The sequence below is a fragment of the Asterias rubens genome, chromosome 12 (genome assembly GCF_902459465.1).
Source record: "Asterias rubens chromosome 12, eAstRub1.3, whole genome shotgun sequence".
NCBI classification, from domain to species: domain Eukaryota; kingdom Metazoa; phylum Echinodermata; class Asteroidea; order Forcipulatida; family Asteriidae; genus Asterias; species Asterias rubens.
Genome location: NC_047073.1, coordinates 4,145,970 through 4,172,140, shown reverse-complemented (window position 1 = coordinate 4,172,140; position 26,171 = coordinate 4,145,970). Strand labels below are relative to the sequence as shown.

General features: G+C 40.5%; 4 protein-coding genes across 5 annotated transcripts in view; 1 reads left to right on the top strand and 3 right to left on the bottom strand.

The window, feature by feature from the left end:
• Positions 1-332: 332 nt before the first annotated feature.
• LOC117297694 lies at positions 333-1,851 on the bottom strand. Its single transcript, XM_033780841.1, has 2 exons — positions 1,815-1,851; positions 333-1,579 (listed from the first exon to the last, which is right to left on the bottom strand). The coding sequence occupies exons 1-2, from the start codon at positions 1,849-1,851 to the stop codon at positions 333-335; spliced, it is 1,284 nt and encodes a 427-aa protein (XP_033636732.1).
• Positions 1,852-5,127: 3,276 nt separating this feature from the next.
• On the top strand, positions 5,128-7,243 carry LOC117297939 (GAS2-like protein 1). The gene has a single exon (XM_033781130.1). The coding sequence runs from the start codon at positions 6,117-6,119 to the stop codon at positions 7,206-7,208; it is 1,092 nt and encodes a 363-aa protein (XP_033637021.1). The 5' UTR covers positions 5,128-6,116; the 3' UTR covers positions 7,209-7,243.
• A 7,977-nt stretch (positions 7,244-15,220) lies between these two features.
• LOC117297333 (G-protein coupled receptor Mth2-like) lies at positions 15,221-16,878 on the bottom strand. The gene is made up of 2 exons (XM_033780306.1): positions 16,399-16,878; positions 15,221-15,574 (listed from the first exon to the last, which is right to left on the bottom strand). The coding sequence occupies exons 1-2, from the start codon at positions 16,861-16,863 to the stop codon at positions 15,257-15,259; spliced, it is 783 nt and encodes a 260-aa protein (XP_033636197.1). The 5' UTR covers positions 16,864-16,878; the 3' UTR covers positions 15,221-15,256.
• An 897-nt stretch (positions 16,879-17,775) lies between these two features.
• Positions 17,776-26,171, bottom strand: part of LOC117297625 (CAP-Gly domain-containing linker protein 4-like) — an 18,091-nt gene continuing 9,695 nt past the window's right edge. Inside the window, exon 9 of one of the 2 annotated variants that reach the window (XM_033780751.1) lies at positions 17,776-17,876. In XM_033780751.1, the coding sequence (XP_033636642.1) occupies positions 17,792-17,876 (85 nt within the window). In that variant the 3' untranslated portion in view covers positions 17,776-17,791. Of the gene's footprint in view, positions 17,877-24,074; positions 24,359-26,171 lie in introns of those variants that run through there. The other variant, XM_033780752.1, reaches the window with a different exon arrangement.

Sequence of the window (26,171 nt, the reverse complement as noted above, 5' to 3'; positions counted from 1 at the left end):
CCCGGATGAGCAGATATAGTGTTAGATATAGAACCAGTATACATGGCGAAGTAAAGCGGCCCCATTACTGATCCTTGTGGAACTCCCCAAGAAAGGGGGTACTCATCTCCCATAGTACCATTAACCACTACGATTTGTTTTCTGTCTATGAGGTAGGAGGTAAGCCAGCTAAGGGCCGTTTCGTCTATGCCGTAAGACTGCTGAAAGCACCGAGTGATCTTTTTGTGGTCGATGGAATCGAATGCTGAAGAGTAGTCGAGAAGAACAAGGATGACTTCCTGACCCTTATCAACCGCCAGAAGGATGTCGTTGTAGACTCTAGTAAGAGCCGTCTATGTCGAGTGATTTGCACGATATGCCGCTTGCATGGCTGGAAACAGGTTGTGCTCTCGAAGATAAGCACGCAGTTGATTGTCAACAATCTTTTCCAAGATCTTTGAGAGGAACATCAGGTTGGCAATAGGTCTGTAACCGGCAAGGTCATCAGGATCCTGGAGAGATTTCTTTGGAACAGGTGTTATGTGAGAAGTTTTGAAAATACATGGGACTATTCCAGTTGACAATGACAGGTTGATAACCCGAGTGATGAGGGGCAACATCTCATCGAGGCAGGTCTTGACAAGCCAAGTCGGGGCTGGGTCCAGGCGACAAGACTTGGACGGGCTTTGCTTGATGGCTCTCCTTACGACATCCTCAGACACCGTTTGGAATTCTGAAAACCTGGCCTGCAGCTGGAGTTTTGTTGAACCTTCCTCAGACATTGACTGGCTACTAAGTTTGTTCACAATGCTCTGGACTTTACTGTAGAAGAACATTCCAAAGTCATTAGCCAGTTTCTTGTCTGAGTCATGCTTCGGCAAGGTTCGGGATGATGATTGGGTGGAAAGTCTGTGTACGAATTGAAAGAGCCCTTTGTTGTTGAGCTGTTCAATTTCCTGCTTCATATATTGCGATTTCGATTGGAATAGAGTCTTGCTGTAGGATCTGCACGCTTCTTTGTATAGTTCTTTGTCGATCATCAATCCAGTTTTCGCTGAACGACGCTCTGCACGACGTTTTTGGCGTTTGGATTCTGCCACATTGTCATCGTACCAAGGTGCAAATGGTCTTTGGGATACCTGGATAGTCTTCTCGGGAGCATGACTGTCCATCAGTTCCTGAAGTACAGTATTAACTTGCACTGCGAGTTCAGATGGACATGATTTGCTGGGTAATGCCGATATGGATTTACGTAAGTCTGCGCAAAACTGGTCCAAATTTATATCTTTCACCTTACGACATTTAATCAGTTTCTTGGGACACTGTGAACGAGCAAAATTAACTGAACAGACAACAGCCTTGTGATCGGAAGGTAGTCCTGAGACACATGACGTATCAAGTAGAGGATGTCCATCTTTCCTGGTGATCACAAGGTCAAGGGTGTGTCCGGCTTGATGCGTAACATCACAGACATGTTGTTGAAGTCTAGCTGCATACAGGATGTCGGAAAACGTCTTTGAGTCTTTGTTGGAGACATTATCAACTTGAATGTTGAAATCTCCAATCAGAAGTGGTTGATGTTTGTCTGATGTAACCAGCTCTAAAAAGGAGGTGAATTCGCGAGCAAATCCATCAAAGGTAAGTTTGTTTTTGGAGGATGGGGGTGGTCTAAATCTAAATGGTAAACTGTGTTACCTGTCCTTTTGCAATTTTGTTATTTATTTTGTGAATTATTGCTCACTTAAGTGTGCTTACACACACAAAAATCCTTGATAAAAAAGTAATTTCAGATGCCTCTGGAGTCTTTTAAAATGCACCTTAAGCGGGCCCCGGACCCCACGCCGTAGGGGGCTTCGCGCTTCGCGCTCGCATGCTGGGATTGTGAACATCCAAAATTAAAAGCCCCACAGTTTTGAAAAATCCTGGGGAGAACCCTGGACACTTTTGGTAATTGTCAAAGACTAGCCTTCACAGTTGGTGTATCTCAACATGTGCATAAAATACCAAACCTGTGAAAATTTGAGCTCAATCGGTCGTCGAAGTTGCGAGATAATAATGAAAAAAGAAGAACTATGTCACACGAAGTTGTGTGCTTTCAGATGCTTGATTTCGAGCCCTCCAATTCTAAATCTGAGGTCTCGAAACCAAATTCGTGGAAAATTACTTCTTTCTCGAAAACTACTTCCTTTCAGAGGGAGCCGTTTCTCACAATGTTTTATTCTATCAACAGCTCCCCATTACTCGTAATCAAGAAAGGTTTTGTGTTATTTTGATAACTTTACCAAAAGTGTCCACTGCCTTAAAACCAGTTCTTGTCAGAAAGGTTTGGCCTACCCGAATTCCGAAAATCTGCTCCGCGGCAGTAGAATAAATATCAAGTCAAGTTCTCAAAGATAAAAATCTACATAAAGAACGCATTCACATAAAAATGAGTAAAAATAGCTGTTGAAAACTGCTCAACAAAAAGGACATGGTATTATGCAACAACAAAATGATGCCTAACGTTGACAGAGTATTTCCCGAAGCCCTCAACAAAGACGATCTGCTGTACGAGTCAAAACGTCGGCCATTAAAACCATTGGACCCTTTCGGTAAACAGTGTTGTCCAAGGTCCAAACTTTGTGTACCACAACTTCTGTATCAAATAACAAACCTGTGAAAATTTAGGCTCAATCGGTCATCGGAGTCGGGAGAAAACAACGGAAAAACCCAACCTTGTTTCCGCGCGTTTCGCCGTGTCATGACATGTGTTTAAACTAAATCCGTAATTCTCGTTAACGAGAATTTATTTTGTTTTGCTGTTTTCTCAAAAAGTAAAGCATTTCATGGAATAATATTTCAAGAGAAGTCTTTCACCATTGCCTTATGTAAACCCTGTAAGTTATTTGTAAATCTGTGAACTTTTTTTTTTCTGAACCGAAAGGGTCCAATGGCTTTAACCTCTTTTTTGCAAAACTGTGACAAAAAAATCAAGCTAGATTGTGTACAACGGCTGTATGGTTACCAATGACAACAACTATCAAAAACACTCTTAAGAGTTAAAATGGATCTGCTGTACGAGTCAAAACGTCGGCCATTAATCTCTTTTTTGCTGTGACAAAAAATCAAGCTAGGTTGTGTACATTGAACAATGGCTGTATGGTTACCAATGACAACAACTATCAAAAACACCATTAAGAGTTAAAATGGTATAATTGTAATTTCCCCATTTTGATTTTTTTTTAAAGATACAACCACAGTTGCACGAGCAAAATATAGAGTAATGTTCAATGAAAAACCCGAGATAGTCAGTTTTCTCAGGAGCCATGAATCGTGAAACTCAGGCGAATATTCAGCAAGGAGACCTATCCATCATAATGTAACCCGGTGTGCACGCTATTTAGTACAGGTTATCAACCTCGTTTGAAATTTGTTGTTTGACCCAATCAGCCACTGGCATCATAAATCCCAACAACAACAGGTTTCGCCCTACGGGTCAACTCACTGGGGTGCAACCAACATAATAACTTTGACTGAAAATTTTACGAGCTTGCTTCTGAATTATGGTTGTATTTTTGCCCCCGTGAACAGCAGCCAGCGGGCAGACCGGTCATTACGACGCAATGAAGACAGGATCCTCGCACTGTTATTCCCTTTTATCGACTACAAAATCAGGCCCTGACCTGAAGGTTTTGAAAACCTAAAAACACTTCTGCCGTTGACGGCGCGCGTGATAGGACAATGCCGCTGACGTCATTTGTGGGAGTTTGCTGCAACAAGGCGGCTTTACAAATTGGAGCTCCCAACTATGACGTTTTGAGAGTGATTACGTACAGAGCTTTTCGCAAATCTCTCAGAAAAGCGATGGATAAGGGTATTCGAAATGATTGTTTTGTTTACACAATTAAAATCTATTTATAATCATATGACTCGATTTCCTTATTCGTTGAAAACTTTTCAAATGAAGTTCACGACTTGACATTTTCACATTGAAGTCATGCGGTTGTGGAAAGAAAAATATCAGTTTTTATTCCAAAAAACATTTAAATACAATTGTGCATTCCAATAACGGAATATTCTTCCTGCATTCGATGACCATAAGTGCTCCAAATTTTCGGAAATGTGACCCGAACATTTCACAGGTTTATAAAGGAACACGTTGCCTTGGATCGGTCGAGTTGGTCTTTGAAAAGCGTCCTGTAACCGTTTGTTGTAAAAATTAATATGATTAGAAAGATGTTGTAAAAGTAGAATACAATGATCTACACAAAATATGCCTCGAAATTGCGTGGTTTTCCTTTAACCTCGTCGACAAACACGGTCGGCCATTTATGGGAGTCAAAACTTTGACTCCCATAAATGGCCGACCGTGTTAGTTCGCGACGTAAAATAAAAACCGTGCAATTTTGAGTGATACTTGTGTGGATCATTATATTCTACTTTTAAAACATCTTTCTAACCATATGCATTTCATAACAAACGGTTTCAAACGCTTTTCATAGACCAACTCGTCCGATCCAAGGCAAAGTGTTCCTTTAACTTTATCGTATAATATTTATACGTTGGATATGATTAAATTTAAAAAACCGAATGGTTAGAAACACAAAAGGTAGCAAACTTTAATACTTTGCCTAAACAGTGTTGCAGTCAAGACCGGTATACACACTCGAGACCAAGACCAAAACCAGCATATCCAAGACCAAGGGGGAGACCTAAAACACCTCCTTTAAAACAGCGAATAATATTGCATACTGAAATATAAATTGTTGTAGGCCATTCACTCATTCTCAAAAAAAAGTCCCATTCACCCATTTTCAGAAAAAAGTCTCAGTGCCTTCTCCGAAATTTTGCTTTCAATAAACATACCATGACGTCTAATAGGGTCAAGGTGTTTCAGGTAGGGGTGTTCAAGACCGATTTGAAAAAATTTGGTCTAGGTCACGCAGACCAAAAATATTGTCAAGGGGTTCTGACCAGTGTGGATAATAACCTCCAGCCATGCAGGTCCATATATTATTTTCCTACCAAGAAAAAGTTGGTATTCACCGGCGAGTAGTGACGCAGAACGACATGAGCCAATGGTATTTGTTGACAGCTGCCAGGGGGTGCTTTTACCTGTAAACTCTCAATCCAACGAGGGAGAAGGGGGGTCAGCATTGATAATTAAAGTTCTCTCGTCGTCAGCAGAGTTGGCCTTGTCTGTTTTGTGTTGAACACGAATTGCGGCTCTTAGTCTGTGCTTTGTGGTAGGTTAAACCCCCGCGTATTTAGATCAACGTGGGTATCGGGAACTGGATCAATGCAATATTGAATCAAATACCCATTCATTGATCGTGGAACTGTGCGATCGAAAAGATTACATGGGTCTGAAGGGTCGGAAGTTGAAACTGCATTTGTATTTAGGCTACCCTCTATCACTACCAACAACTTCGTTTCAGCAGAGGACATGTTGACACGTTTGAAACATGGACGTCAAGTCACGGACTCGTTTATCGTTACCTCCTAGATGGAATAAGTTGACGGAAAAGGTGACAAAATTTACGCCGTGAAGGAGCTTCAATTACACGGGGAGATTTCCTGCACAGTTTGATCAAACACCGAGAAAGGAAAACAATACCGGAAAAGTAGTGTGACCACCGCTGTTTCTAATTTCCAGCTCACATGACATCACAGATGTGATTATTAACTCAAAACAACATTATTTCAAGAATATCGTAGCGGGTGACGACGGGTATATCCTTGAATGTAATTCGAATCCCAGGAAGGGGACTTTTAGCTCCGGGGAGTTGATAATTGGAAATGCTCCGGAGATTCGCTGCGTGTAAAGGGATTCTTACATGAAAAGTGCTGTCAATAATGTACATTTCGGTAACTTTTAAATATACCTGAACCTTATAGATATGAAAGTAGTGATACGAACAAAATGATGCAGTTATTGAGTTTCGCCTGTCTTAACCACTCGATTTAACCATTGCTCTATGATCTACTCAAGAGCCTTCCTCAATGATTCAATAGCCTTACTTACTATGTTACTAATGGTCAGTATGGTGCCATCTTCGATCCATTACAAAAGGCGGACCCCATGCCTGTATAAATCTCGCTAATGGACTAGATTCTTTCATACAAACAGTGTTTACAAACAATTAGAGTGACTTTCAATGCAAAACCCACAGACACCATACGAGGATATTGTAATACCACTAGACATGTCGTCTCTATCGGTGAAAGCAAAGCATGGGACGGACCCAACAATGCAGTTGCCCCCATCAGTGCGACGCAAAGTAGTGAACCCAATGTATACGCTTGATATGAATCGAGCCAAGACAGTCAACAGCATTGAAGAGCAACAGCTGAGCAAGAAACTGAAAGACTTGGAGAAACAACAGAACAAGATGAGATCGGATATGCTGCAAATGAAGGCGAGTTTACTCCCTGAGATCACTGTGACATCAGCATGGGGAGATAAAAACACCAATGCTGGTGGGTTGTTGACCGGTGACGCCTTGCCAGAACGCACCCGTAAACGAAGCGGGTCTCTACCCCCTCTCATCACCAGTCCAGAGACGGAGAAAGCCAGGCTGGGTGGCTCATCATCAGAAACCACCTCATCAACCAAATCCTTGATTGCCCCGACCCCACCGGCGCAACCCATTCACCGTTCCCGTTCAATGAACGAATTCGACCGGGGACGGCCGCGGGTACGGCCCAAGTCAGCCATATGCCCCGTTTCGGCAACAACCAGTGCCGAAGCCAGGCGCCAAAGCTTCCAGAACTCCAAAAGCGCCAACTCATCAGTTGAAAGCCTCCCATCGGAGCTGTCTCGCAATAAAGCTGGCTCTAACCCAACCATCATCAGAGACAGTGGATCACATGAGGATGTAACAACAGGGAAACAACGCACAAAGTCAACATCTGCTCTTTTACCACTCAGAAAAGCTAAAAGTACCTCAAACCTCGCTAAAGTCCGCCGTGCAACGGTTGACTCTGCAGAATTACCCATTAAACATGATAGGAATAGTATTTTCCGGAACTCTTCTTACAACCCGGTCCTTCTGAACCCTACTCTACCCCCATCTAAAGGGCCCAGCACACCAAATAGTCGAAGGAGGAGCAGCCAACTCCGGTTGAACCAGTTGAGCTTAGACAGTTCCGAATCACCCACTGCCAATGGCATACCGTCCCTCGAGGCACAGTTTGAACAACTCAAAGCGTGTAGATATCTTCGTGTGCCATCGGAGGAGGGTGATTAACAATAACATAAACATTCATTTAAAGGCAGTGGACACTTTTGGTAATTGTCAAAGACTAGCCTTCACAGTTGGTGTATCTCAACATGTGCATAAAATAACAAACTTGTGAAAATATGAGCTCAATCGGTCGACGAACTTGCGAGATAATAATGAAAGAAAAAAACACCCTTGTCATACGAAGTTGTGTGCGTTTAGATGGTTGATTTCGAGACCTCAAGTTCTAAACCCGAGGTCTCGAAATCAAATTCGTGGAAAATTACTTCTTTCTCGAAAACTATGGCACTTCAGAGGGAGCCGTTTCTCACAATGTTTTATACCATCAACCTCTCCCCATTACTCGTCACCAAGAAAGGTTTAATGCTAATAAATATTTTGAGTAATTACCAATAGTGTCCACTGCCTTTAACAACTGTAAATATGACAAATAAATGCTGTTTTTAAATTGCCTTAAAGCTGCAAAATTATTGGATTAATCCAATCTCAAATTTGTTACAAGTATGACAAATTTAGGTGTTTTTAAAGACACTGGATACCTTTGGTAATTGTCAAAGACCAGTATGCACAAAATAACAAACCTGTGAACATTTGAACTCAATTGGTCGTCGAAGTTGCAAGAAAATTATGAAAGAAAAAACACACATGTTGTACAAAATAGTGTGCTTTCAGGTAGGAATAAAAGGCATCCTGTCTGAAGTCTTTTATTATTTTATTGAGAAATTACCTCTTTCTCATAAACTGCGTTACTTCACAGGTAGCCGTTTCTCACAATGTTTCATTCTATCAACAGCTCCCCAATGCTCGTTACCAAATAAGGTTTTATGCTAATATATATTTTGAGTAATTACCAAACGTGTACAGTGCCTTTAACAACTGAAGATTAAAAATTAATGATGTTTCTAAGTTGCCTTAAAAATTCAAGATTAAACAAGAACGGTAATGGCCTTATACTTAAATAATCCAATGCTATACCATTATCTTTCTTGCTCAATCGATCAGACAAACACTGCTATTTTTATAATTTCAATCGATCTTTTGGTTGTCTTTAAAGATTGAGAAAATATAGTTAGCTATTGCAAACAACTGACCAACCAAAAGGTTGGTAAAACATGCCCAAAAATAGTTAATGGCCTGACGTTTTGACAATGAGTCTTTCTCGAAGGCTATAAATGAAAACACAGCAAACATGAACAGAACTAAGTGTAACACAAGTGAGCATTGGAAATACATGAATATATAGAGAGAGTCATTAAAGATTGAAAACTTTAAAATGAAATAACTTTAGCAATGTATGGCTTCTCTATTTTAGTGTCCACTTGGTTTCGAATACTCTTATCTAAATACATTGTACGTGTATACATGTATATAATCACTCACATAAAGTTGCAGCGAAATTTGCGAACCACTCGGAATTTAAAAAGTTCAACAAAGTTCAACAATTATCGCTGTTGACAGTTTCGTTGTTGTTGGTTCTTTGTGTTGAATATTGCAAGTTTAAAGCCCGAACCACTTACAACGATAAGAGGAAGTTGTAAGTTGAATCTTGTAATCAACCATACAATAACATAGCCTTGCAAATACCCTTGGCTTAACGGTTACCTAAGGGATATTGCGGTTCAATACCGTAATTGATGAGGCTATTCAACGATGACTTGGGATAAAGCTGTTTGTTAAGAATTATCCAAGAGGGATCAGCCTTTTCAACTCGAGCCTATAATAATAGGATCCTGGTTTTAGACAAAGTTCATCAATTAAGTTGTCTGTATTCTGACAACAGTACATGGGGCAGGTAGTGATGGAGTTGGGCCTCTGGAACAACCTGCCTCTATTCGTCACATGTCATCTAGAAGCCTACACTGTAAGGTTTGAGGCAGTGGACACTATTGGTAATTACTCAAAATAATTATTAGCATAAAACCTTTCTTGGTGATGAGTAATGGGGAGAGGTTGATGGTATAAGCATTGTGAGAAACAGCTCCCTCTGTAGTCTTGGTGCAAGACGTTTCTCGTTCCCTTTTCACGCACACCGCGGCCAATTCACCGACAGCGCGCGCACCGACTCACCTGACTTATAGTCCACTCACCGGCCTGTCGGTGAATTGGCCGCAGTGTGCGTGAAAAGGGAACGAGAAACGTCTTGCACCAAGACTACTCCCTCTGAAGTGCCTTAGTATTCGAGAAAGAAGTAATTTTCAACGAATTTGATTTCGAGACCTCAGATTTAGAACTTGAGGTCTCGAAATCAACCATCTTAACGCATACAAATTCGTGTGACAATGGTGTTTTTTTCTCTCAAAAATTATCTCGCAAGTTCGATGACCGATTGAGCTCAATTTTTCACAGGTTTGTTATTTCATGCATATGTTAAGATACACCAACTGTAAAGGCTAGTTTTTTACAATTACCAATGGTGTCCACTACCTTTAATTTGTGTATACACCCAAACCATGGAGCTATGCCCACACTAAACAGTACACTCCTATCGTGACGTCCGCCATACCTCAAAAATTTTTCATACAGGGCTCTTAAAGGCAGTGGACACTATTTAGTAATTACTGAAAATAATTATTAGTAAAAACCTTACTTGATTACGAGTAATGGGGAGGGGTAGATAGTATAAAACATAGTGAGAAACAGCTCCCTCTGAAGTGACGTAGTAAGGAATTTTCACCGAATTTAATTCTCGAAATCAAGCATCTGAAAGCACACAACATGAAATAAGCCCGAAGTGGTGACGTCACACTAGCGGATCAGAAACAACACAGTTTGTTAATGTTCACGTGTTTGCTCACGTGCAGCTAAACCTCCATATTACCGCAAGTTAATACGTGTAATGATCAAAAGGTAGATAAACGAAAGTTTCAATTTAAAAAGAAAAAGAAAAAAAAAAATATCAACAAATACAAGTTTCACTTAGGAACTGAATTTTTGTTTTGTTTGGGGTATATGCTGAGACGACTCTTGATCAATACACGCCATTTACAAGGAACTCCAAAATATGCAAGAGCAATATAAGAAATTCATGCAAATTACACGCAAGTCACATTAAGCCTTAGAAGAAGTTCCTTGATTGTGTCATCAAAGGCACCCCTACCCCCCCCCCCCCCCACCGGCCATCTGCCATATTAATTCGTCATGTAGGGGTATACACTCCCCACTAAATAGAGGGATTATCAGAGCGTCATCCTCGTTATTGTTTTGTAGGCTTTCCAAATGTTCTAATCTGGACAGATTTGAGCTACGGGGTATTAAAAACAAAGGTCTATAATTATTATGGCCTTGGGTTGTTGACTTCGAAATTAAGGTTTCTTGGATGACATATTATGGCCACGGGATAAATAGTCAAATTTGCCGGGAGACGTATGGACATTTTTTATGATTGATGCTCGGACATTTGGAAAATTACATTGGTTTAGGGGTGTTTTTATTTGAAGGGTGGATGCATGGAGGTAGAGATAAGGTCATTTCATGGCGGAAGGGGCGGGGCGGTGGGGGGGGGGGTGGGTAAATGACTCGACGGGCACTGGGACTCCCACTATAAAACTGAGCATCATTATGATTAGTCAATGAACAAATTCCCCTCTAATTTTAAAAGCTGTGGGACTTCAACATATTTGTAGTGTATTATTATTATTTTTTTTCTTTTAACACTTTGCACTTTATGAATGCTATATGAGTTTATTGAGAAGGTTATTTCATGGAGGCAGAGTTGTTATTTCTACCTCGGACTTTCTATGGTTCTACAACAATATTCAACAACCGTCCGGTCTATAACAAACTTTCAGTTAAAATCATCGATCACAAAAACACCATAGGTTCTATTCAACAAAGAACTCACAGGACATTTTTGTTGACAAACACCCCCAGCCTCATATTATTGCATCCCTGTACCATGTAAAGAATTAATAATATAATGAATAGGGTAGGTGGCCTTAGCTTTCGATCCAAACCGGACCTTCTTCAGAGGCATAAAACAAGTACAAACAAATACATATCCATTTATAGAAAAAGAGAGGGGAAAGGGATTTAGGGAAGGATCCAGAAAGAAGCGGAAAAATACCAGCCAATCAAAGTATCTATTTCAGAAACAATATTGGTGGCTAAGAACCAATAGGAGTGAAGTAGCGAGGACAAAAGATGTTTCGTGCAAGGGTTAAGGGGGTTACTGGACCCATAAAGAATTAATATATATTATATGTTTAAAGTTGTTTTTAAAAATTCATCACTGTAACTATCTGATGTAAGTACCCCCCCCCCCTTTTTTTTTCTTTTTTTTTTTTTCCACAGGTCCCTCATACCTATTTTTAAAATCATCATACCTTTGATCTTGCTATTCTTATTAATTGACCATTGTTAGTTGCATCATGATGCAACTTGCTCATGAGTTCCTTAATATGACTCACTGAGGGGCGGGACTGATTACTAGCATTGAGGGCAGAGACACATGCACTCATGCCTTCATGATGGGGTATGTTAGTATACAGTGATGAAACATCGAAAGTAACCAAAATAGCAGAGTCAGGTATTTGGTGCTTGACCTCATCTAGTTTTTGGAGAAAGTCTTTGATGAAGGAAGGAATACGGCAGACTAAGGGTTTGAGGAAGCTATCGACAAACTCAGAAATGCGCTCTGTGGGGCTACCATTCCCAGATACAATAGGTCTCCCCGGGTTATTGGGCTTGTGTATCTTAGGTAGAAGGTAGAACCTTGCTGTACGGGGGTCATGTGGGAGGAGATAGTTAAATGTGTCTTTCTCAATACCATTGGCGTTATAAATCCTAACCAGGGTGTCACTGATATCTTGGGAGAAAGATTCAGTAGGATCAGAAGCACATTCAATGTAATGGTCAGTGTTACTGAGCTGTCTAAGGCCCTCAGCAATGTAGTCATGTGTGTTCATGACTACAACTGCGGACCCCTTGTCAGCCCGTTTAATCACTATATCTGGTGATTGGCGGAGTTGTGTAAGGGCGTGCCGCTCATCTTGGGGGAGGTTATTGGGAGTAGGGGTACTGGGGGCATTAAGAACCTCGGAGTTAACCGAATTGATGTATGTCTCTATATATATATATATAATGAATAGGGTAGATGGCCTTAGCTTTCGATCCAATCCGGACCTTCTTCAGAGGCATAAAACAAGTACAAACAAATACATATCCATTTATAGAAAAAGAGAGGGGGAAAGGGATTAAGGAAAGGATCCAGAAAGAAGCGGGAAAATAACAGCCAATCAAAGTTTCTATTTCAGAAACAATATTGGTGGCTATGAACCAATAGGAGTGAAGTGGCGAGGACAAAGGATGTTTAGAATGAAAGGAAGGGTTACTGGACCATAAAAGTGGTAAATGTATTGTTTGACAACAATGCAGGGAGACATGAAAGGGTAGGATTACTAATTTGTCCTTTTTGTTTGCGTCGATATGAGGATGAACTTAACCACAAATAGTAATATTTGATTTATATTAATATATTTAATAGTATAATAAGTAGGATAGATGGCCTTAGCTTTCGATCCAAACCGGACCTTCTTCAGAGGCATAAAACCAATAATAGTTAAATATACAGTTGGGTGTTTGTGCATGGTTTTCAGCTTTAAAAAAAAAAGAAAAAAAGTGGATTCCCTAGTAAGTGCGAGGGGTTATGCTTTTACTTCATGCATACATGTACAACAAAATGCAAATTCAATCAGCCGGTGATTACGTTTTGAAAGAAATAGATAAATTGCGTTCTTGAAATTTGATAATAATAACAATAATTGTGGCTTCTTATATAGCGCACATGTCCGTCACCCAGTGACGCTCCTGGCGCTGTAACATACAGTATTTCCTGCAAGATGTGGGACTATGTTTGAATTATGAGACCTAATTCTGATAGCACCATGTAATGCTTCACAAGGTGCTGTGGCGCAATTTGCTGCCAATCGGACCAGGAACACCGGGGCGCACACCTTCTCTTTTCGATAAGTGCACTGGGTTCTTTTACATGCGTTACATAACACATTGGACCGACAGCTTAACGTCCCATCCGAAGGACGAAGCAATGGTGAAGTGTCTTGCTTAAGGACACAAGTGTCACGGCTTGGGATTGAACCCACACTCTGCTGATCAGAAACACCAGAGTTTGAGTTGGGTCCTCTTAACCACTCGGCCACGACACTTCCATGATTGATGATTGATGATTACATTTCTTGAAACAAGAGAGAATTGAAACAAGTAAGATTTTCATACAGGTTATTCAATCAATCCTTTCCGAGTGTTATCTGTCAGTGCAAACAAAAATACAACATATCATGGAATAGTTACTACACATACAATAGCACTATGACATGGAATAAAACCAAGTGCTATTTATTTTAGAAGAAGCGATCACTGTGTTATCATCGCGCAGCCATCTTGATTTTCTCCCATATACAACCCAACGTAACCAAACCGAGGCTGGGAGAAAAATAGTCTGATTCCTGTTGTGTACGATGAATATAAGCATCCATTACTGTTACTGAACACAGATAACACAACCAAGATGGTGGCAGCAAGATAAAGATTTACCATAACTGTACTTGCATACTATTTACAAGAAGTATTCGTGAGGTAAATAACTTTAAAATAATCCTATAAATCTCTTGCGAACATTGAACTTTCGTAAAGTACTTTCGATTTATAATAACTCTGGAAAAGCTAAATTAAATCCAGCCTTGTACATCCAAGCAATCGGGACCAAATTACCGGTACGGACGTCCCTTATGGCCCATTATCTTCAGGGGTATCGTTTATACATGGTCTACTAATCACTATGGTTACTTCTGGAGTGGTTTACTAAAAGGGTGGAACAGACTGAATTATCGGCAAATTACGAAACTTAATCGTGTTATTTCTCCCTGTTCATTTGAACCAAAGTGAGTTAGAGGACAGCGCTCCTTGCAGAGACTGGTCTAAAGTTAATGAAAAAGAGTTAAATGCTTCGATTTATGGATGGACCGACAAGTCAAAAAACAATTGCAAACAGACCACACAAAGAAAACCCCACATACAATGAGTGTTGATTAAAACCCCACATACAATTAGTGTTGATTAAAACCCCACATACAATGAGTGTTGATTAAAACCCCACATACAATGAGTGTTGATTAAAACCCCACATACAATGAGTGTTGATGACTTTACCCTCAACAACTTGCCATAAGTTACAAACAAAAGGTACGGCATTACTCCATTTTACAATACAGACAATTGAAGTTCCAACTAAACTACGCTTTTTCAGCGTCAACGACTGAAACTATGTAGTCTTTGTTCACATTGCCGTACATAAATACAGTACATGACATGAACACACTTTTAATTAATCGAATGTTTAGTCGAAGACTACCAAGTCACCAAACTTTTTACTAAACTCCAGATGAAACACTTTTGTAACATCTAACTCGACAGCGGACCACTCTATGTTGTAAACAATCCGGCGGGTAAACTACCTTGCCCGGGCCAGCCAAACTTAAAATTATATTTCTCAGGCGTATTCTCTTAGAAGTCAGGAAAAAAAAGGATTTTAACTCAATTCATACTGTACACAGAGCAATTACAACGTGTTTAATTAGCCAAATGAAGTCCGACAGTGGGTTCAAGGCAGTGGACACTTTTGATAATTGTCAAAGACTAGCCTTTACAGTTGGTGTATCTCAACATATGCACAAAATAACAAACCTGTGAAAATTTGAGCTTAATCGGTCATCGAACTTGCGAAAAAAACACCATTGTCACACGAAGTTGTGTGCGTTTAGATGCTCGATTTCGAGACCTCAAGTTCTAAATCGGAGGTATCGAAATCAAATTCGTGGAAAATTACTCATCTCGAAAACTCTGGCACTTCAGAGGGAGCCGTTTCTCACGATGTTTTATACCATCAACCTCTCCCCATTACTCGTCACCAAGACAGGTTTTATGCTAATAATTATTTTGAGTAATTACCAATAGTGTCCACTGCCTTTAAGGGTCCAGGCAAGGCTTTAGCAAATGCCGTTTAGACCGATACGCTATAGATTTCAACCCACGAGTTTATTCTACTTAAGCTTATCAATTTCCGGTCGCTCATCTTGCATCTGTGGCGCATCTCCTGGCGTTACTGTGACGCTGACTAGATTCACGGGGGACGGTTCTGCCCCTTTCTTTGTTCGGTGACGACGTCGACATGAGATGCAGAAAATAACGGTTAACTTATTCCTCCAAAGCGTCATCATCCTCTTCTTCAGTAAGAACAACATGCCGATGAGGGCGCCCTGTAGGGAATTCACAACAACCACGATGTACCAGAGGATGGGGCTGTTCACCAAGTTAGCAGCAAAGAAAAGTGACCACGTGACTCCAGTAATGACGATGAGCTAAAGAGAATGAGCAAGATTGAGATCTGGCAAACTTTAAATAAGTATATAAATGTGGCTTCTTATAACACGGCACTCGAATCCGGCATCACTGAGTGACGTTCATTGTGCTCGTACATTACCCCGGGAGTGGATTTCAGAAGAAGTTAAGACTAGACATATCTCGAGTTAGGACGAGTTAATGGTCCTAACTTAGGACTATCCTTAAGTTTTAAATATCTCCTAGGACTAGTCCTAAGTTAGGACTAGTCCTAATTCTTTGTGAAACCGACCCCTGGTCATTTCGCCGTCTCAGCTCCCTGGAAGATACAGTCTGTGTTGCCAAATTATGTAGCACATCACACTGAAGCTAAATCAGCCCCCACATACCCATTTACTCCTAGGTGAATAGAAGCAGTTTACAGTAAAGTGTCTTGCTCAAGGACACAAGTGTCATGGCCGGGATCGGAACCCACACCCTGATGACTTAGCCACCAGAACTTGAATTCTGTGCTCAGTTAAAACCACTCGGTCATGACAACCTATATAAAGGTGAACAGAAAGGTACCCGATCAGTGAGTTCTAAGGGCCTTAATTTGTGTTGCACAAATTAAGGCAACCAACACAAATTAAGGCCCGTAGAACTCACTTGGCCTGGAAGAATGGTTGCAAATTGCAAGTGCATCGTGACAAAAGTAGTTGTGTTTTTAAGTGTGTTCTTTCTTTTTCGTACACTATTTAGTAAAATATGATCAACTCGCTTCATTAACTAGACCGCGAGCCTAAAGTTAGGGAGGGACGAGTTCCTGTAGCTACAAGGAAAGCTTGAAGGGTACATTTCTTACCTTAAAACACAACAGAAGTTCTGTTTTCGAATTGCACGAAATCTGTGCAGCAGCAAGCCTTCTCCGATTCGAAGAAACCTTGTAGATCATGAACACAGCCAACATGCAGTTGATGATCAGAAGAACCGCTACGGGCACACCGAATGCAAGGAGGGAATGGAAGGAGTCTACAATCCAGCATTGATCGCCACCATATTCAAGCCACCCCCATGATTGGTCTTCACTCAACCTGGAGATCAAGTAACAGGCACAGACAAAGATGGTTGGGGTACCCCAAGCCACTATACCCAGCTTCACAACTTTCAAGTTGGACCCACTGCGCTGGTTAGGAGGCGATTTGGATGTGATGCTCTTCGCCAAATCAGACGCCATCACAGTCATCCAGACGAAGACAGCCAGCCACGAGAAATGAAGCAGAGCAGCCCGCATGACACATAGGCAGTGCACGGACACTTTACCAACCATTAGGACAGCCTGCGCTAGGATGAAAGCCACCATCAGATTCATTATGATTTTTCCTGGTTGGTTTTGCAGGACAGGGAAGATGACGAATGTCAGCAGAGATAAAGACAGAGAAATCAACGAGCAGACACTGCCGATGAAACTTACTGTAGCGAGTTTAGTCAGCCATGTTGGAGGAGACTCGTTGTCCAATAGGAACTCACATATACGTAAGGTTTGATCGGGTAACTGCCATACGTCATCCGAATGGAAAGACTTCTCCGTGGCTTTGTGTACAAAAACGGTATCTTGCCCAGAACCTAAAACAACGAATTCGTTCCGATTGAAAACTGCCACAGGACAACTATTACCAAAAGGACTACACAATCTTAAATAACTTTGCCTGGATGTTTCAATAGATCCTCTATTTGCCGTTTGGTTATACATTGTAAGATGCACGAGTTCCATTGCTTGGTAATGGTAGACGACGCCACTGCTGTTGTAGTAGTAAACACCATCTGATAGGGTTATTTCATCAATTTTGATGTTGTCTACAGTAACTCCCTCACAACCAAGAGTTGGCAACCAAGAGTCGTTAGTGCCGACTCGAGAGAAGGCTAGCACCGAAAGTGACGTAGCATTGCACGGAAAACAAGTGTCGTTGTCGAAAATAATCTGTTCAAGAGACCATTGAAAGTATGCAGCAACCAAAAAATTAACATGGATCTCGATTGAGTACGCCTCAATAATGTTTCCCTGGACGATATCATTGGATGTGAAGTTGTGTGCAGAATCGAGGGTGTAGACTTGCGAAAGGAAATGTTGCAGACAGGTCTGTGACGAGTGGTTGATGTTCGGTATCTCTTTTACCGCTGCGTTGACGCACACACCGGTATTTAGTCTGGTGCCGCCGATGGGGCAACGCAGGTCTCTGCAAACATTCAGGAAAGGGTCATAGATCTGCCAAAAGCTGCATGATCCCAGGATCTGAGGTTGTTGTCCCGGAATAAAAGACTGCTCCACCATGACTGTCAGTTCTGTGAAATCAAACAGCAGAGTGAAAGAAAATGACGGGTCGAATAACGGTCTCCAGTGGACTCGGCATATTATGATCTGTTTACCAAGATTCACATTACATGCTACACAATGGCGATTTTTGTACGATATCGCCTCACCCTCAATTATTTTGAAAACACGCGAAGTAGAATTCTCGCATAGTGCCGTTTGGGACTCCGTAGCGTTGGGGGAACAGCTGTCGATAACGTTCGGGTAGCAATGGTGAGGTGAACTGCTCACTGAAGATGGAGGAGACATTATAAAGGAAGCACAGCGGTCGAAATTGAACAGTGTGGTACCTGCTAATTTGAAACAACGTGATAAACTAAGATGCCATGGGTCGAGTTGGTCATCCGGGATGCCGTGACAAACTGCACAGAACACATTCTTGAAGACGATTTCATCTGGCCCGTTTACAAGCATCGTCAAAAATTTCTGAGACCTCGCCAAACTTTCGTTCTCGCAGTTGTTGCGGACGGTATCCCTTGGCCATTCGGCTGGGCAACTTCCAACAACAACAACACTCTCTAGGATATTGCTTTCATCCAAAGGGGTGACGCATTTAAAATACGAAGAGAATCTGGAACTCACTACAGGTGGATGCGTCTCGTTAACACAGTGCTCTGAATAATCAACGCAGCAATCGCCGTACAAGGCGCACCTTCGATCGCAACGGCAATTTACCCGGGTGTCGTTTGTATTCAAATCTGGTTGGATTGACACTATGGGAGAGCATAATAGTGGGCCACAATGCGTAACCCGCACATCACATTCCCCCGATGCAATCTCTGTCGACCGAACTGGGAAAAAAAGGGAGAAGTGAACAAAAAGTATTAAATCGTAAATAAGCTACAACATAATATAACAGGCTGTAATTTGCATCGAGGATAAAGAATATTTATTTCGGTTTTACCCATTATAGAAAGCAGCTCTGTGAAATTTGGGTCCAGATGATGCTGTTTTCCACATTCAGAACACGTTTTAAAGGCACTTGACACTATTGGTAATTACTCAAAATAATTGTTAGAATAAAAACTTACTTGGTAACAAGCAATGGAGAGCTATTGATAGTATAAAACATTGTGAGAAACAGCCCTCTCTGAAATAATGTAGTTTTCGAGAAAGAAGTAATTTTCCACGAATTTGATATCGAGACCTCAGCATTAGATGTTGAGGTCCCGAAAACCAATCTGAAAGCAAACAACTTCGTGTGACAAGGTTTTTTTTCTTCTTGTACTCCTATCTCGCAACTTCGGCGACCAATATTGAGTTCAAATTTTCACAGGTTTGTTGTTTTGTTCATATCACTAAGACTGGCAGTTGCAAATACATATCTGCCAAAGTATAATATTCATACTGATGTTAAATTGCATCGGGGATAAAAATATTGATTTAGGTTTAACCCATTTATACACCTTTGTGTGTGAGCACTTTGTACTCGGTACTTTCCCGAGCTATGTGAATAAATCACATGCATATTACTCAAGTGGGATTCGAACCCACGACCTTTGCAATTCTACAACAACAGTTAATTTCAGTACCGCTTCGATACTAAAACAAGATTTTCCCCAAATCGCTTATTGAGTCCTTCCATAGAGAAACAAACACTCCCAATTACTTTAGACAATCGCAAAATTAGTATTAATGTGGGGCAAAATATGACAGCATCGGGCACATCAATATAATATGTAGTCATTACGCCAGTTATTTTGTTTGACACATTTGGTAAAAGACCAGTGTTCTCATTTGGTGTATCTCAACATATGCATAAAATAACAAACCCGTGGAAATTTTGGCTCAATGTAGTCATCGATTTTGCAAGAGAATAATGAAAGCAAAATATCATTGTTGCATTACGTTCTGTGCTTTCAGATTCATAATAAAAGGCTTCAGCTCAAGTCGTTTTATAACTTAAGTGAGAAATTACCCCTTTCTCGAAAACTACGTTACTTGAGCAATTTCTCGCAGTGTTTTATACTATTACATATTATATAACACCCAAGCAGATCCTTGCCATTGGATTGGAGGATTGTCCGTCACGTGATAGCAAATAAAAGTACCATTGCACGCTGAGTCACTCACCGTGCTTTTTCGTTCCATCCGAAAAGTACCATTGCACGCTGCCAGCGTGCAATGGTACTTTTCGGATGGAACGAAAAAGCTGAGTAAAAACATCACTCCCTGCGTGCGCGTTGTCTTCGGTAACGCAGCAAGGCATATTAGTAAAATTACTAGCATTCGTCTTCTACAATTAAAAATTGGAGGCCTACGCTTTGTTTGTTTTGAAAGTTGTATCTTTCAATCAAAATGACAAAGATCTACTTGGATGTTATATAAAACAAATAATGAATGTTTTTCATTCGTGCAATGGTGCGAATATGTTCATTCGTTGAAAGCTGGAATGTTCCATTCAACTCGGCTCCGCCTCGTTGAATAGAACATTCCATCTTTCAACTCATGAACATATTTGCACCATTGCACTCATAAACATTCATTTTGTGTATACTATCTCCATCGCTCTTTACCAAGTAAGTTGTTATGTCAACACTTATTTTAAGTAATTACCAATAGTGTACCGTGCCTTAAATGTATAGTGTCAAAACACTCGTTTTACCGCCATACTATCTTGCACAGATTCATATGGCGGGCAACTCTTAGGACGAAAGACGCCGGTACCCTCAACTCGATTTAGAGTGAAGTTCGTTCCAATTTCACTCAAAAAGAGTGACACAGATTTACTTTCATTCAAGAGCGAGGATGACACCAGTCGGACAAAAGAGTGAATGTTCACTCTTGTACTCGCCGCCAATTCTGGGCATGGACTCCCCCGTCGTCACCGGGGACGCTCGGTGATCTATAGGTGCGATCTGGGCCCAATTTCATGGCTCTGCTTACTGTGAGCACAGAATCGGCGCTTACGGAAGCAGGGAATTCTGTGCTTACGGCAAGCGTATTTCACGGGTTAGCAGCGAATTTTGGCTTCTGCGCGTGCGTACTCCACGTCAATAGGCATTCTACGCTTACAAGGCTAGCACAGAAATTCGGCGCTTGCACGTAAGCAGGGAATCGTGATCGTAAGCAGATAATTCGGCGGTAAGCAGAGCCATGAAATTGGGCACTGCTTGGTCATGGGTTCGTTTCTCGACCAAACAGCTTGGGATTGTATTCGCATGACTTGAAAGCAGTGGATAAACAATAATCATAACTTTATTGGGTAAACCAAAAATAAACACTCTGTATTCTCCGACTGCCAAAAACAATCATAGCATCAAATACACAAGTACGTTTCTAATGGCATTTGACGAGGACCAGTATAATTTCAAAAAATAATTTCGATTCACATCATTTTCTAAGGGATGATAACTGTTTCCATAGACAAAGTGATACAATAATAATATATACACGTTTAAACAGAATATACTGAGTTATTATAGTAAAGGCTCGAAATAGCAAAGAAAGATCCACAGACAAGACCAGGGACAACCATTATGTTTTACACACAATTTGAAGGATAATGGTAAAAGACAAATTTGTTGCTTTAAAATCCTTTTTTCGATAGCAATTTTCGGACAAAATTGAAAATCTTATAGCCGTAAAATTTGGAAAATGACACAAACATTGTTAGAAAATGCAGTTAAAAATGAACCCGTCTAAATGCTTTTTAAGGTGCCAGTGTCATGTTTTCACCGTTTTTAAGGCACTGAGCATAATTATGTTTCTGGGTTTATTCGTGGGGGATCTCGGGTGTACTTGAAGATCAAGGGGGGGGGGGGGTCTCGTGTGCCTCCCCCTATACGCTGCAGATTTTCAAGCAGCCCTTAAATTGCCAAACATGGTCAACACAAAATATATAAAAATAATAATAAAACGTCTTATAATTAATCACATTTGCTGATATTTATACCAGTTACAGTTACTTGATTTCAATCTCATGTTAATATTGTACGAAAAGACTCTACGAAAAGAAAAAGAAAAGAGTTTTAAAAGCAGACAAATTAAAACAATATTTAATATCTCTAGAGATACGGATACAACTTTAAGATACCAACATTGAGGAAAAAATGCATTAATTCAATTGAACTCACCTGCATGCTGGTTAATGAAGGCAGCGATGCAAGCTAAAGCCAACAAGGCCCACGGCCGAACGGCGATACTTATTCTTAGATCTGTCATCTTCTTCTTAACTGTATTCAACCATCTTCAACATGTCGTCTTGGAGCTAAGTTAGTGCAGCACCAACATCTCGCGCTCTTATAAAGGCCTCCGTGTGCGTGACAGTCAATAATCTCCCCTATTACTTTCTTAGAAGCAGTGGCATTGTTTCCAACTAATTAATTTGGAGAGTTATTATGGGGGTTCTTTTTATATCTATGGGTTGTTATTTTTTTTCACGAAACAAAATTGCATTCTCTAGCTAGCCTGGAACCCTGTCTTTATCCGCAAGGGCAATGCAGTGATTGTGACTATAAGCTTTCCATGTCTGCGTTATGATTAGTCCGAGATGATGTGATGTCAGCTTGTACTTTCCATCGTCTGCATGCAGCGTATGCATGATGGTGTTTAGGCCAACATAAAGCATTGTTGTATTATTCACTTCGCATATACAAATAGTGAATGTTTATGAGTGTGTATTTTTGTTATGTGTCCACTCGTATAAGATCACAGATTTACATAAAACTTACACGGTTTTATGATGGTGATAGTAGAAGAAATTTCTTATTTAATGAGAAATAAACAACGAAGTTACTGTTTGGATTTTATCGCTCACTGAGCGTTTTATTAATTTCTTTTCAATCGATGCATGTCATGCAAAATGTGTAATCGTTTTTCACTATTTTCTTGTGACCCAGCTGGTCGATCTCAAACTTCTACAGGTTTGTCAGTGCTTACACTGCCAGCAACGGTTTTGTTAGCAAGGGCCAATTCTGTCACTTTTCTTTAACTGTTTCTAGGCAATAAATTCTTACATTCTACTTTCCTACAATCCATAACTAACATGACGACTTTTGTGTCCTCTCCAGCCTTCCTTTATCATGAACCCTTGGTCTTGTTACCAGACCCCTACTCCTTGTAGCAACAACTAAACAGGTGGTATCACACCCTAAACACAATTCTCATATGGCCCTAAAATAGATCTCTGCGACACGTTCAAAAGATGGTGCCCTGAACTTCTAAATATAACCATAATATGGCAGCCTGTTGCACAGTATAAATTAGGGAAGTTTTCAGTTGAACTTCAGTAAAAATTGCCATGTAGCTAATAATATGTCAGCCTGTTGCACAGTATAAACTACAGAGGGTTGCAGTTCAACTTCAGTAAAAATTGCCACATAGTGAATATGACAGCCTGTTGCACAGTATATATTAGGGAGGTTTGCAGTTAAACTCCAGTAAAAATGGCAGTGTAGCTAATAATATGACAGCCTGTTGCACCGTAGGCCTATACATTACAGAGGTTTGCAGTTTGAACTCAAGAATTTGGCAATTCAGTAAAAATGTTCCTGAAAACATTCACACAATGTTTCAAGAAATACACACTTAACGTTTTCTCCAAAACCATGAATACTAGATCGACGAGAATAAAGTCAAGATAAAATCAAACGTCCATAATAGCCAGTCTTTTGAAAGTGAACTGCTTTCCATAGTACAGACATGAATTGAATATTATATAACACCCAAGCAGATCCTTGCCATTTGATTGGAGGATTTTCCGTCACGTGATAGCAAATAAAAGTACCATTGCACGCTGAGTCACTCGCCGTGCTTTTTCGTTCCATCCGAAAAGTACCATTGCACGCTGGCACTGCCAGCGTGCAATGGTACTTTTCGGATGGAACGAAAAAGCTGAGTAAAAACAGCACTGCGTGCGCGTGTCTTTGGTAACGCAGCAGGTGTTACTGCAAGAAGGCATAGTAAAATTACTAGCATTCGGCTTCTACAGTTGAAATTGTTTGTTTTGAAAGTTGTTTCTTTCAATCAAAATGACAAAGTTCTACTTGGATGTTATATAAAACAAATAATGAATGTTTTTCATTCGTGCAATGGTGCGAATATGTTCATTCGTTGAAAGCTGGAATGTTCCATTCAACTCGGCTCCGCCTCGTTGAATAGAACATTCCATCTTTCAACTCATGAACATATTCGCACCATTGCACTCATAAACATTCATTATGTGTATACTATTCGTGCAGATATTAATCTATTGCATGCGCTCAGTTTAATAAATATTTATTCTTAATCATGATTATATTCTTTTTGAGTTGCATATTATGTGTCAAGATAATTTACATTTCAGTTTGTTTCTAAAAATAAATAATAAAATCTACAAGTAGTAAACATACGAATACTTTTGGTGAGAGTTGAATAACTTGCAAGTTTTATTTATTTCTCGATGGCAGCCTTTTTCTCAAGGCCTTCACAAGACACCGAACTTTCACAAGAATCCCTTAGAGATAGATTGCATCTGAAAATACATTTGGGCAAAAACAATTGGGTAAACATTTTATCAAAGAAATAGGCCCTTCATGATGTTTGTTCATATGTAGCTTGTATTGTTGTGTGTATAAATCAGTCACTAAAAGCTAAAATGATAAATGTTTGATGTAATTTGTGCATGTGTTAGCTTAGCCTGTCCCTAAAAAATATGATGCCCATGGCCCTTTCAAAGATCTCTACGGCAAAATAAAAAAGCATGTTCAGAAATGGTACCCTAACATATGACCCTAATATGGCACCTTGTTGCACAAAAGGGTCATGAATGGCTCCCATGTGCACAATCATCTTCACTTGTTAATGTAAGATAGCGCCATATTGCAATACACTGTGTTCTATAGATAGTCCCGTTTGGGTCAATACACAACAAATCCCTTAAGATACACTTAAAGCAAAATCCTAAAACACAAATATCCTTAAGACTGTGCCCTATGTCACAACACATTTTTGAAAACCTTACGTTACAAGCAGTATCCTATGCACAATATTCAGCGTTATGCACTAAGGTGTGACACAACTAACAAAAAGTGTCCCTAAGACAAAGTCCTCTAATGCAACACTTGGTAAGCCTTAAGATGTGTAGTGCGCTGCAGCTAAATATTCAAGTTGTGGTCCTAAAACTGTAGCGTATGGCATAACTAGTATGGCACAAATTACAAATACACGAAATAAGATGGTGCCTACAGCCAAGTACACAAATAACTAAGACACTAAAAATGTGCTGCATCCTCTGGCTGAATTTTCAGTTGTGGACCTTAACTGGTACATAATTTGTCTCTGGGTGGTTCCTTTAGTACTATTTTACGGTCCTATGAATGTATCCTATGAAATAAATTACACAAGTGGTCCTAAAATGGTGCACTTTGGCACACTGTAAAGGTGTGGCCCTGCTGCCCTAATGACATTCTGCAGCAAACATAACACACTCGTCCACTAAGTCCACCTTAACTACTAGTTACAGAAGTGGTCCTATGATGGTGCCCTGTGGCAAACTGAACACAAGTGGTCATACGATGGAGCCCTATGGCACACTGTACACAAGTGGTCCTAAGATGGTGCCCTGTGGCACACTTTACAGGTATGGCCCTGATGACATTCTGCAGCAAAAATAACACACTCTTTGCCCTAACATGGTCACATTAATACTATTTAAAGGCTCTATCAATGTGCCCTGTGGCGCAGTATACAAAAGTGGTCCAAAGATGGTGCCCTGTGGGGCAGTATGTACAAGTCGTCCTAAGATGGTGCGCTGATACATGTATGACCTTCTGAGGCAAACACTCTTTGCCCTAGGTCGTCACAATGGAGCTATTTTAGGTATGGCCCTATGGATGTGCTCAATGGCAAATACAAAAGGGGTCCTAAGATGGTGCCCTGAGGCGAAGTATACCTGGTTCTAAGATGATGCCCTGTGACACACTGTGCAGGTAGCTGGGTTAAAAGGCCCTGATAATGACATTCTGCGGCAATTATACATTGTACCCTCTTTGCCCTTAGTTGGTACCAGCACCAGTAGTCTTTTTAATCATGGCCCTATAAATGTGCCCAATAGCTTAGTATGCACAAGTGATCCTAAGATGGTGCCCTGTGGCACACTGTGCAAATGAGGCCCTGATATAACATGCGGTGGCAAAAATGTGCCCAATGGCTTAGCTTACAGAAGTGGTCCCAAGATGGTACCAAACAATATGGCACCCTGTACAGGAGCGGCCCTAAGAGGAGGATATTCTGCATACTCTTTACTGTACATACTCTATACTCTGAAGATGGTCTCTGTAGCACTG